At 51.0% G+C, this 14,825-nt stretch overlaps 1 protein-coding gene and 1 long non-coding RNA gene across 2 annotated transcripts; both read left to right on the top strand.

Moving 5' to 3' along the window:
* The first annotated feature begins 2,078 nt into the window (after nucleotides 1-2,078).
* Nucleotides 2,079-3,027, top strand: LOC146759057 (uncharacterized). Its single transcript, XR_014932829.1, has 2 exons — nucleotides 2,079-2,327; nucleotides 2,459-3,027. It is a non-coding gene; the product is annotated as an uncharacterized LOC146759057 (long non-coding RNA).
* A 5,174-nt stretch (nucleotides 3,028-8,201) lies between these two features.
* Nucleotides 8,202-12,196, top strand: PDZK1IP1 (PDZK1 interacting protein 1). The gene is made up of 4 exons (XM_015870517.3): nucleotides 8,202-8,540; nucleotides 10,865-10,973; nucleotides 11,512-11,610; nucleotides 11,720-12,196. The coding sequence occupies exons 1-4, from the start codon at nucleotides 8,474-8,476 to the stop codon at nucleotides 11,790-11,792; spliced, it is 348 nt and encodes a 115-aa protein (XP_015726003.1). The 5' UTR covers nucleotides 8,202-8,473; the 3' UTR covers nucleotides 11,793-12,196.
* Nucleotides 12,197-14,825: the final 2,629 nt, after the last annotated feature.

The following is a 14,825-nucleotide window of genomic DNA, read 5'->3' as shown; positions in this document are numbered from 1 at the left end:
TCCAACCCCATCCCCACTCTGTCCCGGATGGAGCTGATAGCTCTCGCACCCTTTATCTCTCCCTCCCACATCCCATCCTGCTCCCCCCCCTCCCTGCCCAGGACAAGTTTTTCTCCTCCTCCCCCTTCGTGCAACCCTTGCATGTAGCCAAAGTGAGGGTTTACAACTGCTCCCTATACATATACACTGAATATATAGCTCTATGGCAAGTGCTGGGAAGGAGTGGTGCCACTCATTCACTGTGTCACCCCCGATGCTTTCACTCCTGGTGGAAAGTTCAATTTCTCTTTCATCATTTGTTAATTTTATTTGTTTACCATGGTGACGAGCACTGTTCCAGCCCCAAGTATTACCTATGTTTGGGAAAAGCTCCTTAAGGCCAACTCTTGCACAGAAGACAATGGCCTGGGTGGCTCTGGCCCTCAAACAAACATGGGTTCACTGCTGGTGGTGTCATATGGAGCCAATTGGTTATGGACATCACCTTTGAAATGATGGGGATTTTGGACCATCTCCTACTGCAGGGAAATCACAGAATGGCACTGAAAGGTATTTTGTTCATCCACCTTCCTCCTGTGCCCCTGGTGATACAAAGGCTCCCAGGGGCAGAAAATCCCCCGTCACATTGTGCTCCTGTAATGGTTGTGGCACAGATGAAATTAGGAAGGAGGGGAAGTGGCATTTAGATAAAATCGAATTAAAACTATAAAAAGAAGAGAAGGTGGGAGGAACGCATGCTTAGAGCCAGCAAAACAAGAAGCTAAAAGGCGAAATCACCCCAAATTTGTGCAGCTCTCATTGTTCAGCCTCATTATTTGGCTTTAATTACAACCTCTTTGGGAAAGCCATGCTCCAGGGCAGCCTAGACTGGGAAAAGAGCAAGTACCTGCATTGCTCAGTGCCTTCCCACATTATCAAATTAAAATATGCTCAAGGAACAACAGACCCCAAATATTCCCACCCATGCAGGCGATGGGAAAGCTTCACCTTCATTATTAGCAGCCATTGACAAGAGGGAGAGGTAATTTATTGCTGGCAGAGCTGCTCCCCGCTCATCCCACGGCTGCCAGGGTTCCCACAAAGCCACACAAAGGCTGAGGGTGCCCAGGGGACCACATGCTGTCATGGGCAGAGCCGTCCTCCTCCCAGCCCTTCCCTGCCTGCCTGGTTCTCCTGCTTCTCCCTTTGCTTCTTGCTGCCCGCCACCTAAACACCACTTGGGGCTCACTGAGTTGTCACATCCCGGGATAAGGCAAACAGTGATGGCCAACCCTATTGGAAATGAAGGTGGGGATGTTCCAAGGCACACAGGGCTCCAAGTAGCCTCTTGTCAAGGGTCTAGCAGTCATCTTCAGGTTTGTCCCCACTCAGACACATCGATTTTTCCCCTCTCTTCGAGCTATTCTGAGACGCCCCAGTGACCTTTAGGGGAACAATTTACCATTGTGTTTTGGTGAAGCCCGGCCTCTATTTTTACACTCTGTTTTGCTGATGCGGGCGAAGGGAGCGAGACGGGAATCCAGCAGGAAATGGGAGGGAGAGTCTGGAGAGCAGTTCAATCTGCCCCGGCCCTTTGATGTGCCGGGATTGGGGCCGGGCCGGGCCGGGCCAGCGGCGGGGATGGGGCTGCGTGACCCAGCGGGGCTTCACTCGTGTCCCTCCCAGTGCTCCACGTGGATGGGGTGGATGGGATGGATGGGGTTAGGGGGGAAGTTTTGTACTCAGGGGGTGTCATTCAGATGATTCTTTAATGCTACCCTGTACATCCGCAGGGTCCAACCTATCTCCTGTCCCATCTCCCATCACCCATCTCCCAACCAGTGCCGATCTCACACGTGGAGCTCGATGCCCGCACTCACTTTTGCACGTGCAGCTTTCATTGCCACCTCCTTGGAACGGGCTGGGGGCACTTCAATTCGCAGATAAACGCTGCATCAAAGCTACCGCAGCTCACCCGCTTCCTGGGGCCGGGACCAGCGGGGCTGCTCGGGGCTGCGGCTGCTGCCGGTCCCGGGGCTGCGTCCCTCCGCCACTCCCACGAGCTGCCGGCAGAGGGCAGGGATTTCTCATCCCTTTCTTTCCTCTTTCCCCATTCTCTTTTACACTTCTCTCTTCCTCCTTCTCCTTTTCCCCTTCCTTCCTTCTCCCTTTTCCTTTTCTCCTTCCCCCCCTATTTCATTTCATTCCCTTATTTCTTTTTTCCCCTTTTCAATCCCATTTTCTCCCATCTCATTTCCCCTCAACACCAATGGAAACGGCAAAGACACCCTCGGGAACGTTCACCTTCCATACTTCAGCCCCATATAGGGCTGCACTGGAGGTAGAAGGTGCTGTGATATCCCCCATCTCCTATCCCCTCACCCCTACTACCTACACCGGTTTGCTTGGGTCACAGCCAGAACAGTGACTTTATCGTTTATTATTATTATTATTACTATTATCCTTCTTAATTTTACAGCCAACCAAATGCTGCCAGAACCCAGAGGCGAAGCAGCCAGGCCAAACCCTGCCCTGTGTTATGGAAATCGCGGCTGCCACCCGGCAGATGCGGGCTGAGCAAATAATGCGGCTGTTGAGCCGATACAGAAGAGGAGAGGGGAGCTTTTGTCTGGCACTCGCCGGGGTTGGAGAACACTTGTCGAGCAACAACTGGAGCTCATTGAAAAGAAGTGGAGGTTATTAGGAGCGTTTCACGCTATTCCGATGGCCCCGTTATTTTTCCCTTCAGATGCCAGGCAGAATCTATGGTGCTGGGAGGGAGAAGAGAGATACCACCTGACAGCACGCTGATGGGGAAGGGAATAAATAGGGCTGGAGGCAGCCGGCAGGGCTCTGGCAGCTCGGACCCCGTGTTTCAAGGGTGCTTCGCCTTCCCCAGGGTAACTGGGGCAGCACAATGATCAGCTGGCCTGGGAGACGTCCATCCATCCCTCTATCTACCCGCCTATCTCTCCCTCTGTCTCGATGTGCATCCCTGCAGCCCCCTTTCTCTGGTCTGAAATAAAAAGCAGCAATCCCCTTCCCGAAGCCACGAACAAAATGAATGTCTTCTCTCCCTAATTCAGGTAGCTCCTCATAAATCTTCCCAGCTTCAGCGTGGTCTCCTAGGACTCCTGGGGCAGTTGGGAACCTATGTAATCAGCTCCGATGATCAGCACAGTTTGTCGCTCTCCAGTCGCCGAAAAGCCCTTTGAACCCTTTGTGTCTTTATTGAATGTTCCCAGAGTCCCCTGACGATTTTGCCAGTCTGGCCCATTCTGCGAGCCAGCTCCTGGGTTAATAACCCAACGAAATCCCGCAGTGAATGTGGAGGGTGGGGAGAGCCATGGCCCGGCTGCCAAGCCTCTTATCACAGCATCTTCCCATGTCTCCCCCTCGGTGCTCCCATGCACTGCAGGTTTCCATGCAAATACAAAACATGGGCAGCAAGGAGGGCTCAGAGCCAGCAGGAGAGCATCCAGGGTGGATGGATACACCTGGTGCTGGGAGAAGAAAGCTTAAAGTCCCCTTGGGGAGACTCAATGGGGCCTGGGGCAGATGAGAAGTCACAAGCTCCCATGAGTGACGTGTTTCTTTTTAGCACATTTTAGTGCCTTTTTGGTTTCAGTTGGTCAGGAACCAAACTGAGGGATGGTGGCTGCTGCTGCTGGCAGATGTTTGCTGTGATGCTGAGCCCTTTGGGAGCATTGCTTAGGTTCCAGCCTGCTGGAAGCAAATCCAGAGCTGTCCAAGCCTGACAGGATTCCTTCCATCAGGGAAATGCTCAGCTGTCATGTTTATAAATCGTTTGAGTTGGAAGGGACTCTTAAAGGTCACCTGGTCCAACTCCCCTGCAGTGAACAGAGAGAGCCATCTTCAATGGACAGGTCTCAGGCTGAGCTGAAGCTTTGCTGGCAATGGTTGTCAGCATCCCCAGCCATCCCACAGTGATCAGCACCTGGATCTTCACCTCTTCTCCACTTAGGTTCCCTCAAAGGCATTGTTGGTGTTTCTCCTCCTGAAGGCTGCTGCTCTTCATACACCACAACTTAGTATGGACCACCATCAAGACAGGCAAAGTATCCTAATCTATGAGCGCATTAGGGTGTCGGAAAACAATAATCCAAGAAGGAAACACATTATCTGTCCTTGTTACTTTACAAAGTAATTTAAATTAATTTTTCCCTAGAGTGGTTAGGGAGCACTGCAACTTGCCCTTGCCTATTCTCTCCGGCTAATGAAGCTTTACCAGAGACTGCTCGTGAATTCCTATTAAGACCTCATCTTAGAGGTTACAGGGCAAAGCAATTTCTGCTCCTGGGAAAGATGCCTATGAATTTGTAATTGTAAGGCCGTGTTTGATAGGGATTAGCATCTGAAAGGGGGTAGAGTGGTGGGTAGCAGAGAAAACATTATTTCAATTAGCAGAGGAAAAGCAACTTAACATCTGATTATAGTTTACACTTTTAATTTTCTCCTATTCTGGCATCTGGGATAATTATTTCTTGAAATCATCCACACCCACCAAGCAGCCAGTTCTTCCTTTCTCTTTCTCCTGGTCATGTTGGTGGTGACTGACATGGGAATGGATGATGAGCTGGCTTTGTTCCTTTCTGTTCTTCTCCCAGGCAATAGTAGGACTCAGGGAATCCAGGGATGGAGGGGAGGATGCTGTGCCAAGCCTGACTGAAATGAGATGTGGTGTTTCCCATCATGCCAAGGAGGTGTAGGGCTTGGTGGAGCTTTGCTCAGCTGTTGGGTTCATAGCTGGTGTAGTGGTCAGCAGCATGGCACAGTGCTAATACCCTTTGCTCTCACTCACAAAATGGTGCAACTGGGAAAACATTTAAGGAGACTGGAAATGCCCTGGGAGCTTTCATCTGTGCTCAGGAATTGTCTCTCATCACTTATTACTTTCCTCCCAGCCTACAGAGGCAGATGCCTTTTGCTCTGTGTGGACCTGCCACAACCCACAGCCCCGATGCTTTTCTCTGCCTTATTGGTTTCCTGCTTCCTAATGGCGATGCAATCAGTTTTCAGACTGGAGATTCCTTCTAAGAAGGCATGTTGTTATTTAAGGAAGATCATGAAATCCATCCTTAATGAAAGGACAGGAGAAACCCCTTCCACCAAGTTACACTGAAGCCAGAGATTATCATTTTTATGGGCTCCCAATCTCTCCAGCCTTGTGTCTTATCAGCAAATGCAGCTGGAGGCTTCAAAACACTCCCAGCTTGCTGCTGATTTTGTGGGATGAAGATTAGAGATGATCAGATAGTGAATTATTCATTCCACTTGATATCTCTGGGCAGGAGGGAATATCCAAGCACAAGTCAGCTCCCTCCATGCTGTCTGAGCATCTCTTGCTCTTCTTCAGTATTAGGGAAGAGCAGAGGCAAGGAGCCAGGCTGACATGAACACAGAGTCGGAGCCCCAGATCCATTGGTCCCACCAGCCTCCTTCACCTGGTGGGCAGAAAAGCAGCAGCAATGGTTTAAAAATGAATGAGGGTAGATTTACATTGGATGTAAGGAAAATTTTAATGAATGGAACAGGTGGCTTGGAGAAGTTGTGGCTGTTCCATCAATGGTAATGATCAAAGCCGACTTGGATGGGGCCTTGAGGTCTATTGGCAGGTGTCCCTGCTCATGGATTATGTGGTCTTTAAGGTCCCTTTCAACCCAATAATTTTGTTGTCTCAGAGGATAATGAAGAGAGTAGCACAGTCTTTGTGTGGACAAAGGGTCTCAGACACAACACTGATGTTAGGAACCATCTACCAGCTCTTGTGGGACCTCTTTGAGCCATGTAACAAAACACAGGGTGGGAAAAGGCCCCATGGAACACAAGGGGTTGGGGCAGCCATACTCTTCTGCATGATGGCAGCTGGGTGCCAGTTCCTTCGGAGCACTGGTTATTACACAGTCCAGTTGGATGTAGTTTGATGAAATTCCTCTGGAGGTGGTGGCTCTGGATGTCCCTTGTCCTTCTCTTTGCTTCTCAGACCTTTCACAACCCTTCTGCCAAGTCACTCTGCCACTGAATAACCGGCCAAGGAAATAGCTCACCCATTGCAGGAGGGGAATGTCCTGCCAGCCCTGACTTGACCCTGCTGGGAAGTCTGGGAGAAAACCCATGTTTCTAATGGAAGGGGAAAAAATATATGTCTTTTCTTTTTGCACTGTTCAGGTTTCCTTTTATCTACTTTACCTTTTTAATTATTTATCTTTATGGCTCTTTCTGGTGAAGTGGGGTGGAGATGGGGTGGATGAAAGAGGGGACGAAGGTGGGAGGGAGGAAGGAAACGAAAGAAAAAGAAAAACAACTTCCATACAAACATTGAAGCCCACAATGTTTCTCAAAGAGGAACTGGCATCTGCTCTGAGCCGTATCACCCAGGAACACATTTTAGGCTCAGGAATGTGCTCTGAGCCAATGTTAATTTTGGCTACAAATAAAATAGGTATAAATAAATAAATAAAGAGGAGGAAATGTCAAGTTTTTGGAGGATATCAACATTGTCCTGAAATGCCAAGACCTGGATTTGTCCAAGTCCTATTCTATGGGAAACAGCTCCTAAGAATCCCTTGGAGAGAGCTCAGTGCTGCAGAGGGAATTGCCTTTCTCTGCCTCAGTTTCCCCCTTCAGTAACGTTGCTCCAAAAGGGTTTGCTCTGCCACATCCCTGTTCTGCTGAGAGCATAAATGCGAGGGGTGGCAACACTTCCGGAGTGCTGCAGTGGGAACCGGCATCTTCTTGTCTCTTCTCTGCATGCTTCCACTGCCAGAATCACAAAAGGATGAAGCAGAGGTGAATTATTTGCTGAGATTTCTGATCTTGTCCCTGCAGTGAACCCGCTGCCATTGCTGTTCCTCGTCCCCTCCAGGCCTGGCTGAGTGAGTGCAGCCGAGCAGGTGCCACCAGGCCCTTTGGCCACAGTTGTGCATACCTCCCTAATAGCTGCCATAGGCTCAACACATGCCTTGGAGCAGAGAAGAACTTTGAGATAAGCAGAGGAATGAGTCCCTGCCCTCATGGCCAAGGGCAGAAGAAAGTTGCCTTAAGTTTTTTCATTCTTTGGAAATCAACCCTGCTGTCCCTGGGGCTGAGCAGAGCAGAGAACATGGGAAGAAGTCCCCAAGTGTAAAGAGGCCGAGAGTGATGCGGATGCAGGGTGGGCAGCAATAGGTGGCTGATGTCACAGGTGCTGCCGTTTCTAAAGGCAGCCCCAGGGCTGGGTGTTGGTGAAGCTTTCTGCTGAAGGCAGGCTTTTTTTTTTTTCTTGGTGGGGTTCTTGCATGCTTCTTTGGAATGGATAACATGCAGATAAGTTGCTGGGAAATCAAAGGTCATTCTCATTACTATTTCTTCCTAAGCCAGCTCATCCCCTTTGGTTTGTAACAGCATTGCTTTTACAGGGACACACTATGGGCAGGTCCTTCTCAGGTGCGTGGAGAGAGTCCATTCCTTGGAGAGCCCTTACCCTGCATGAGCAAAGCTGGTGGGGCTGAGACTGAGCCCACCATGTGCTGCATGGAAAGGCAGGACACACATTAAGGCATGGGGAGATGAGTGTGCAGAGGAACACAGGGGAAAGCTGGAGGCCGGGCTTGTGCACCTCCAGCTCATTTCCAGGCTAAATAACATTGCACGAGGTCCAGAGAGTGCAGGGGAATGAAGAGCAGGATGTCAGCAGTGCTGTCGTGTGTTTCTATCTCTTGTGGTGTCAGAAAAACTTCAGGATCAGCCCTGAAGGCTCAATAAAACCAACACTCTGTTTACGATGTTTAATAGCCTCGATCTAGCAATGCCTGTGATAGAGGAGGCAGCAATCAGCAGCGAAGCTGGATTAATAAGGTGATGTTTCTAAGCCACAAATGTGTTTTCCCATCTTGTTAATGACACTTGGTGCAAAGGACAACAGTATTCCAGCACCTGGCACTGTGTTTCCCTGCTGGGCTGTGCTGTGAGTGAGGTCTGTGCTCTGTGGGTGCTCCCCAGGACTCCAGCGCTGGGATGGGGCACAGGGGTGGGAAGGGGTTTCTAGGGGAGCCCCAACTCCTGCACTATGGGACAGTAGTGCTGACAGGGAGCTCTTAGGGTTGAGATTTCGTCTCTCTGCTCAGCCACATTCCCCAAAGGCCACAGCAGGGATTTGCCGATGTGTTAGTTCTTCCTCCCGCACCCATACAATCGGTACAATCATTGTCTGTGTGTCTCGGCTCCCTTCCAAGCCCTAAAGGAACAGCCAGGTTCAAGTCACCATGCCCCAAATTCCCCTTAATCCCTCTGTCTGGGGCGGAAGAAAGAGACACCTCCTCCACACCCCTCCTCCCTTTCCCGGAGTCGGATTTGAATACTCAGGTGTGAGCATCAGCCACCCTCGTTAACGAGTTTGATAATTTACCCAGCTCATTCCTGCTGGAGGGATCCGAACGCAGCGCTGCTCTTCTCGGTCCCGGCACCGCCACCCGCAGCTCTACCGCCCCGCACCATGCCGGTCCTGCGGCTCATCGCCCTCGGGCTCCTCCTGGCTTTGGAGCCTGCGAGCTGCCAGCAAGGTAAGAGCTCCATTTCTGGGGAAACTGAGGAACGGGGGAGGGGAGGCAGGGGTGGCTTTGGGGCCAGGAGAGCTGCTTGGGAAAGGGGAAAATGCCCCAGCCCCTCTGCAGCTCTGCCTTCCTATGTGAGCTCGGTCTGGCTATGGATGGAACAGACTTTACCTGTTTAGCTTCATGCCAGGTTACACTGTGATGCAGTAGCTCCAAGTGATCCCCAGCACTCAGAGATGGGCAGTGCATTTTCTTACAAGTCACTTTCTTTTCTTTTCCCCTGGAAAGAGCTGCTCTGCTTCTGGCTCCCAAAGCAGCAGGTTTTGTTAATCTAAAGTTCTGATCTCTGTGGAGGTGGCAAGGCCAGTTATTTTCCTCTGCAAATCACGCTTTCATTCCCTTCCTGAAGACTTAATAGAGAAACTTCCTATTGCTCGGACATTATTTTTGCCAAACTCAGGACTTGTCTGACACTACAAATAATCAGGAGTAATTAAAACAAATCAGATCCTGCCAAAGAGCAGGAACGTTCCCTCCCCCTTTATCCTCCTGATGCCCCGGCCTTGACCGCTCTTCCTCTATTTGTTTACCAACTTGTGAAAGATTGAGCAGTGTGGGGTCTCCACTGTCAGCAGGATTGGATGTTTTGCTGTTGCCTTGATCGGAAAGAATGAAAGAAAGAAAAGCCTTTAGTGAAGTTTCAGAGCTATCACAGCTTCCTCGGCCTTAGCAAAGCATTGGCACAGTGCTGCCCATGGAGGTGGTGGGGTCACTGTCCCTGGAGATGTTAGGAACCATGAAGATGTGACACTGAGGGATGTGGTCAGTGGGCACGGTGGGGATGGGTTGGGGTTGGTGATCTTAGGGGTCTTTTCCAATGTCTGTGGTTGTATAAAAGCTCAGGAGACAGCTGATGCCTTCCAAGCAATCAGGGAAGATGGCCCAAAAGTCATGAATGTGCCTTCAGGCCAGCCTTGGAGCATGGAAACAACATTACAGAGCAAACAAAGGCTTATTTTGGCACTGGTGTTTTTCCTCGTTTCATTTGTAGCTGCAGATGCATGGGTGCGTGTCTGCCAGGGAGTGCAGAGTCTGCATCCCACATTGGTTAGTTGGCTGAGGAATTCCTGCCTGATGGAAAAAAACCATCATTACTGTGGTTAGAAGGGAGATGAGATGGGGGGGGATGCTCTGGGTGGAATGTCTCCATTAAAACCTTTTTTGGGAAGGGGTCCCCCCCATCCCCATGGTAATGCACCTTGCTGAGCCCTTTGACTCTGCTCTGGTTTTCTGCTCATATTTATGCACCGTGCATTTGTGAAGGAGGTCTCCTACCATTTGTCTTCTCACCTTCTTCCTTGGAAGACCAAAATAAGAGAATTTGGAGGTTTTGTTTCCTGCTGAATTCACAGACGCAGAGTGATCGAGGTGGGAAGGGATCTCTGAAGGTTGCCTGCTCAGCCCCAGCAGGAACACCTACAACAGGGTGCCCAGGCCCAGCTTCAGGTGGTTTTTGAAGACCTCCAAGGAGAATTGTGCTCTGGTGCCCCATCACCCTCACAGCACAGAAGTGCTTCCTGCTGTTTTGACGGCAATCCATTCCCGAGCTGACCCTGAACTCCCTCAGCCCCACCACAAACCTCATTGCAGGCTGGAAACCACGGCCCCAGCAGGAAAATAAAACACAAATAATAAATAAATCTGGCAGAGATAACAGCCAAGGACTGAACGAGGGAGGAAATGAAGCTGTCAGGGCCCCAGGGTAGGGGGAACATTTGTCTTTGGGGCTGCACTGCAGGGCAGGAGCATCTCCTGCCCATTGGGTAGTGCAGGTGGGGAGCAAGCCCTGCTCCCATCCATGTGGCACCGCTCAGTGCTGATCTGAGGGGCTGCAGTTGACGCATGTGATTCCAAGAGGGAATTTCCGCCTGGATTCCTTCTGGCTGAGTGTCGATCCAAGTACTTTGCTGTGAGCACAACAAAGCATCTGCACAGACAGCAGGAAGGGTGAGACAGCTGCCAGCAGCACAGGCAGTGCGCCTGTGGGGGACTAGTTTGCAAACACAGGTTGCACAGTCCACCTTTATTGCCCCTGGGAATGGTTATTTGCAGTTGAGAGCAGCAATTTGTCTGGACAGTGTGTTCATCCCTGTAAGTCTCTGGAGCTGGGCTGAAGTGGCCCCACTGGTGTCTCGTGGTAGTGGCTGTGATGTGGCACTGCAGAACTCAGCTCCCTTCTGGGTGTTGTTGACATTGTGCTGGAGGATCTCAACCTGAAGTGTGCAAAGCTCATATATGCATCTCTAATCCCTCTTTTCCTTCTTTCCCTGCAGCCAGGGGCAGCCTCCAACCTTGGTCACAAGGTGTCATCGCTGTGGTGGTGTTTCTGGTGCTGGTGGCAATCTGCTTCGTAGTCAACAGGTTCTGGTGCAAGAAGCAGCAGTGAGTGCTGGGGCCCTGGGAGTGCTTGGGGCTGTTCTGTCTGTCACTGAGTGAGGTGGCAGAGCAGTCGCATCACGGTGATGTGGACTCAACCCATGGGAGATACTGTGGGGCCTCTGCTCAGCTTGGCTGATCCTTGCCTGCCTGCTGGGCTGCAAGACTTGGTCTGGAAGGACAAGTGCTGGAGGTGCTGCCCCATGGGCCAGGATGTGCACACATATACACAAACACTGTGCTGTGCCAGGGGAGGCACTGCCCTGCCTATCTGTCCCAGTCACTCCTGGCTGTGGGTGATCATTTTGCAACGGTGTACACAGAAGGCAACTGGAAAAACCAGTTAGCGGGAGAAAACAACCCTATGTGTGTGGATGGATGAGCAGGAAGCCTCCTGCTGAGATGCCATCAGATCCAGCCAGGGCCACAAGTTGCTAAGAGTCCCTATTGTCCCCATAGTGTTACAGCTACCCCCTTCTCTCTGCTGCTCTCCCCTTGCCCCTGCAAAGCCCCCATCGGTGGGATCTTTCCTCTCCCCTTCCAGGGATAATGTCGATACAGTGGTGAGCATCGGGGCTAAGGAAGAGGGTGTTGTGCCCAATGGACGTGAAGGAACATATGTGACCTCTGCAGTGGACTTCAGGTGAAGGACCCTTCCCTGTGGCTCTCAGGCTCAGCAAAGTCATGTCCTGCTCCGAGCCTCTCACAGATGTTTGGGCATGATGACAGATTGTACTTTTTCCCTCTGACAGGTCCAAGGAAAACAATCATGCCTATGAGAATGCTCTGGATCCAGAGGAGAAGGTGATCACCACTGCCATGTAGCACCAGCTGGTGGTGGGACACTCTGCACTGACGTCCCCATGCACTGCAGCTCTTCTGTCCCAGGCCTTCAGACTTCTGCCCCTTTGTTAGACCCCAGGAGAGGTCTGGGGCTGTCACTTTCCCAGCCCTGTGGCCACCCCACCTGCCCAGCCTGGTCAATGTCCTTCATCCCCTGGACCAGGGGATGCCAACCCACTCCAGGTGCTGCTGTATGCATGGGACCCTGTGTTCCCTCCCCAAATCCTTTCCCCTCTGAGAAACCATCAATGGAAAACCCACTTTCATATCAACATCTCATCTTCCTTTTTATGAACAAAGGCTCCATGCCATGCATTTCAAATTCAGAACAAATTGTCTTTTCTGTACATATCTTCTCTGCCAGCAATAAAGGGAATTGCTGTCCATCCAGGCTCATTCTGCTGGTGACTCGTAGGATTCTTCAGCATCTCATGGCACTCCCAGTCCTCAGGCTCTTTGGGGAGTGTGGGACATTATGGGGAAGGGTGCTCAGAGAGGAGCCAGCACCTCATGAGTGGGATCCACTGCTTATGTCCTAGCTTAGATTTCCTTAGTACCAGGGGATGTAGCTTGTGATGGCATGGACAAGTTGGGTCCTGGTGCCACCAACCACTGCAAGCTCCTTTTCTGTAGCCACAGCTTTTGCAAGTGACGCTGCTGATGTCCCTGATGGGTGGGGACAGAAATTCAGGTGTGGTGCAAAATGGGAGTATCCCCATGCCAGATATCTGATGGTCAAGGTAGACACTGTGGAGCCAATGCTGGGAAATCACAACTGGCATCAGGGAGGTTGCATGAGATGGAAGACGGGGCAGAAGGTTCAGAGGGGTTGAGCCCCATGGTGCAGCTTTCCCTTTGCAGATGGATGCTGTGTTGTGCTAGAAGTGCTTTTGTGACTGCAGGGCTGCAGCAGGATCTGGGTGCTGCTTTGAGGTGAGTGCCACTGCCCCATGCCCAGAGAGCTTTGGGGGTGTATGTCTATGGGTATGGGAAAGAGCCTCTCCCCCCTAGGCTCATCTCCTGGCTCTTCTCTGATGGCTGCCATGCTGCACAGCTCTGACAAACAAGCTTCCCAGATCTCTCTGGTAATGATTTGCTCAGCAGAATGTACAAGGATTACTCATTTTGCAGCCCGCTGCGTCAGCACTCCGGCTCGTGGCTTGAGGAGTGGCAAAAGGATGGGAACCCATTAATTTTTACCTCTCCGTTGCAAAAGCAGTTACAAAACAGCAGCCTTATAATGAGTAACAAGTTGTCCCCAACCACATGCACGCCCTGGGTGAGCAATGATGGGTTTGGAATGGGCACTGGTGGCAGGTGTGTGGTTAGACTAGATGATCTTAGAGGTCTTTTCTGACCTTAATGATTGTATGTTGCAGGGATGCTGTGGTTGCTCGGTGTGTGGCATCCCATTCCTGAGGAGGGCAGCTGTAGGTCTGGGCAAGGACAGGGATGAGGATTTGGGATGAACCCTGGCAGTCTCTAATCAAACAAAACGGTACAAGCACAAATGAAATTTACTGTTGGAAAATCTTAATTAGATTTTAAGCCCCAAAGGGAGAAAAGTGAGGTATTATCTGACACAGCTAATGAGTGTTAAGGGTCTATTGTTGTCTTTCTTGTTTACCTTTCTGTGCTGGCTGATATGGCCTGGATCCTCGCCTGTGCTGCCATAATTAGGATATCTCATCTCCCACTGATAGGGCTGGAGATGCTGTTTGTAGCGCATCACTGCACCATCCCTTCCTGGTGGAAGAGCATGGGGAGGAAGACAGTGTCCCGGCACCCACTGCACCGATCCCATGAGGTAGGGAATGCCTTGGGGCCCCAAGCAACATCTGGAACTTCAGGGTAATCAAATGCCTTGTGTTGGAAGGGACCTCAAAGGTTATTCATTTCCAGTCTTCTGCCATGGGCAGGGTTGCCGACCATTAAAATCACCTGCTGGCCCCAGGTGATACTACTAGAAAAGGCAGGCTAGTTCTGCCTAACCCTGAGGTTTAATTAAGTTATTCCAGTTGGTTTAATCGAGGGGTTGCTGTGTAGGGTTGAAGTGTTGCAGAATGGGAGGTTTGCTCCAGCCTTGCCCCCCACAGTGCAGCCTTGGGTTGATGTCTTGGTACCGGGCTTCTCAGCACTCAAGCAATGGGATTTGGACCTGCAGAGCACAAGGGGATGTTTGACACCATGATGGGAGTGAGTAACAGTGGCAGAACATGTGGAGGGGACTATCACAGCCCCTTGGGGTGTAGCCTGGTGGCATTGGTGCAAATGGGAGCGGGGCATGTCAGATAGATGCGTGTGGGCAATGGGGCCACGAAGTTTTGGGTCTTGATTCAAGGTACTGAGAGCCAGGAGTAAAATACCATCCATTGTTGGTTCATACACCCTTAGTAGCCAAACAAACATCCCTGGAGCCGGTCCTTATCACTTTATTACACCTGCTAGAGTGAATAGATTAAAGAGGACAGGGGAGGGGGGGAGAAAGCAGAAGAATCCAGGAGAAGAAAAAAAAACGGGTTTGGGGATTGTTAATTATTCTCTGGGGTCTCTAATCTTTAACTGGCAAACAGCATCGCTAACTGTCTTAAAGCCCCTCCTGGAACATCCTGATAATAAGCCATCTGCATGAAGGCACCCCGTTATCTGCCCTCCTCCAGCCGTCTGTGACATGGCTGGAGTGGGAGATAATGGATGTGCGGCGTGTAATAACGACACGTCATTCATGATTATCGGCCTGATACCCAACCTTTTAGCTCCATTGTTTGTGCATCGAGGAAAAAAAGAGGAGGGGAGGGAGGGAAAGATGGGGAATAAGGGGGGGGGGGGGGGGGGGTTTGGTGCTGTGTGTAAAGCCTAAGCATCTCCCTGCCAAAGAGGCGGGCTCTGGTGGCATCTCCCTGAGGGGTTGTGGTACCCAGTAAGGAATCGCCCATCCGGATGCTGTATCCATGGTGATGGATGGAGAGAGATGAGGCAGGACAGAATTGTCCCTGCCTGGCAGGAGGTTTTGGG

Source organism: Coturnix japonica, chromosome 11 (assembly GCF_054131305.1).
Source record: "Coturnix japonica strain WE chromosome 11, WE-NBRP24, whole genome shotgun sequence".
NCBI classification, from domain to species: domain Eukaryota; kingdom Metazoa; phylum Chordata; class Aves; order Galliformes; family Phasianidae; genus Coturnix; species Coturnix japonica.
This window is presented reverse-complemented; position numbering and strand designations above follow the sequence as displayed.

What these genes read in the sequence shown, in the direction of transcription:
- PDZK1IP1 (XM_015870517.3), top strand. Translation starts at nt 8,474, where the DNA reads ATGCCGGTCCTGCGGCTCATCGCCCTCGGGCTCCTCCTGGCTTTGGAG. An exon ending in TTCTGGTGCAAGAAGCAGCA is followed by an intron (nt 10,974 to 11,511) that starts GTGAGTGCTGGG and finishes CTCCCCTTCCAG; the next exon opens with GGATAATGTCGATACAGTGG. An exon ending in ACCTCTGCAGTGGACTTCAG is followed by an intron (nt 11,611 to 11,719) that starts GTGAAGGACCCT and finishes TCCCTCTGACAG; the next exon opens with GTCCAAGGAAAACAATCATG.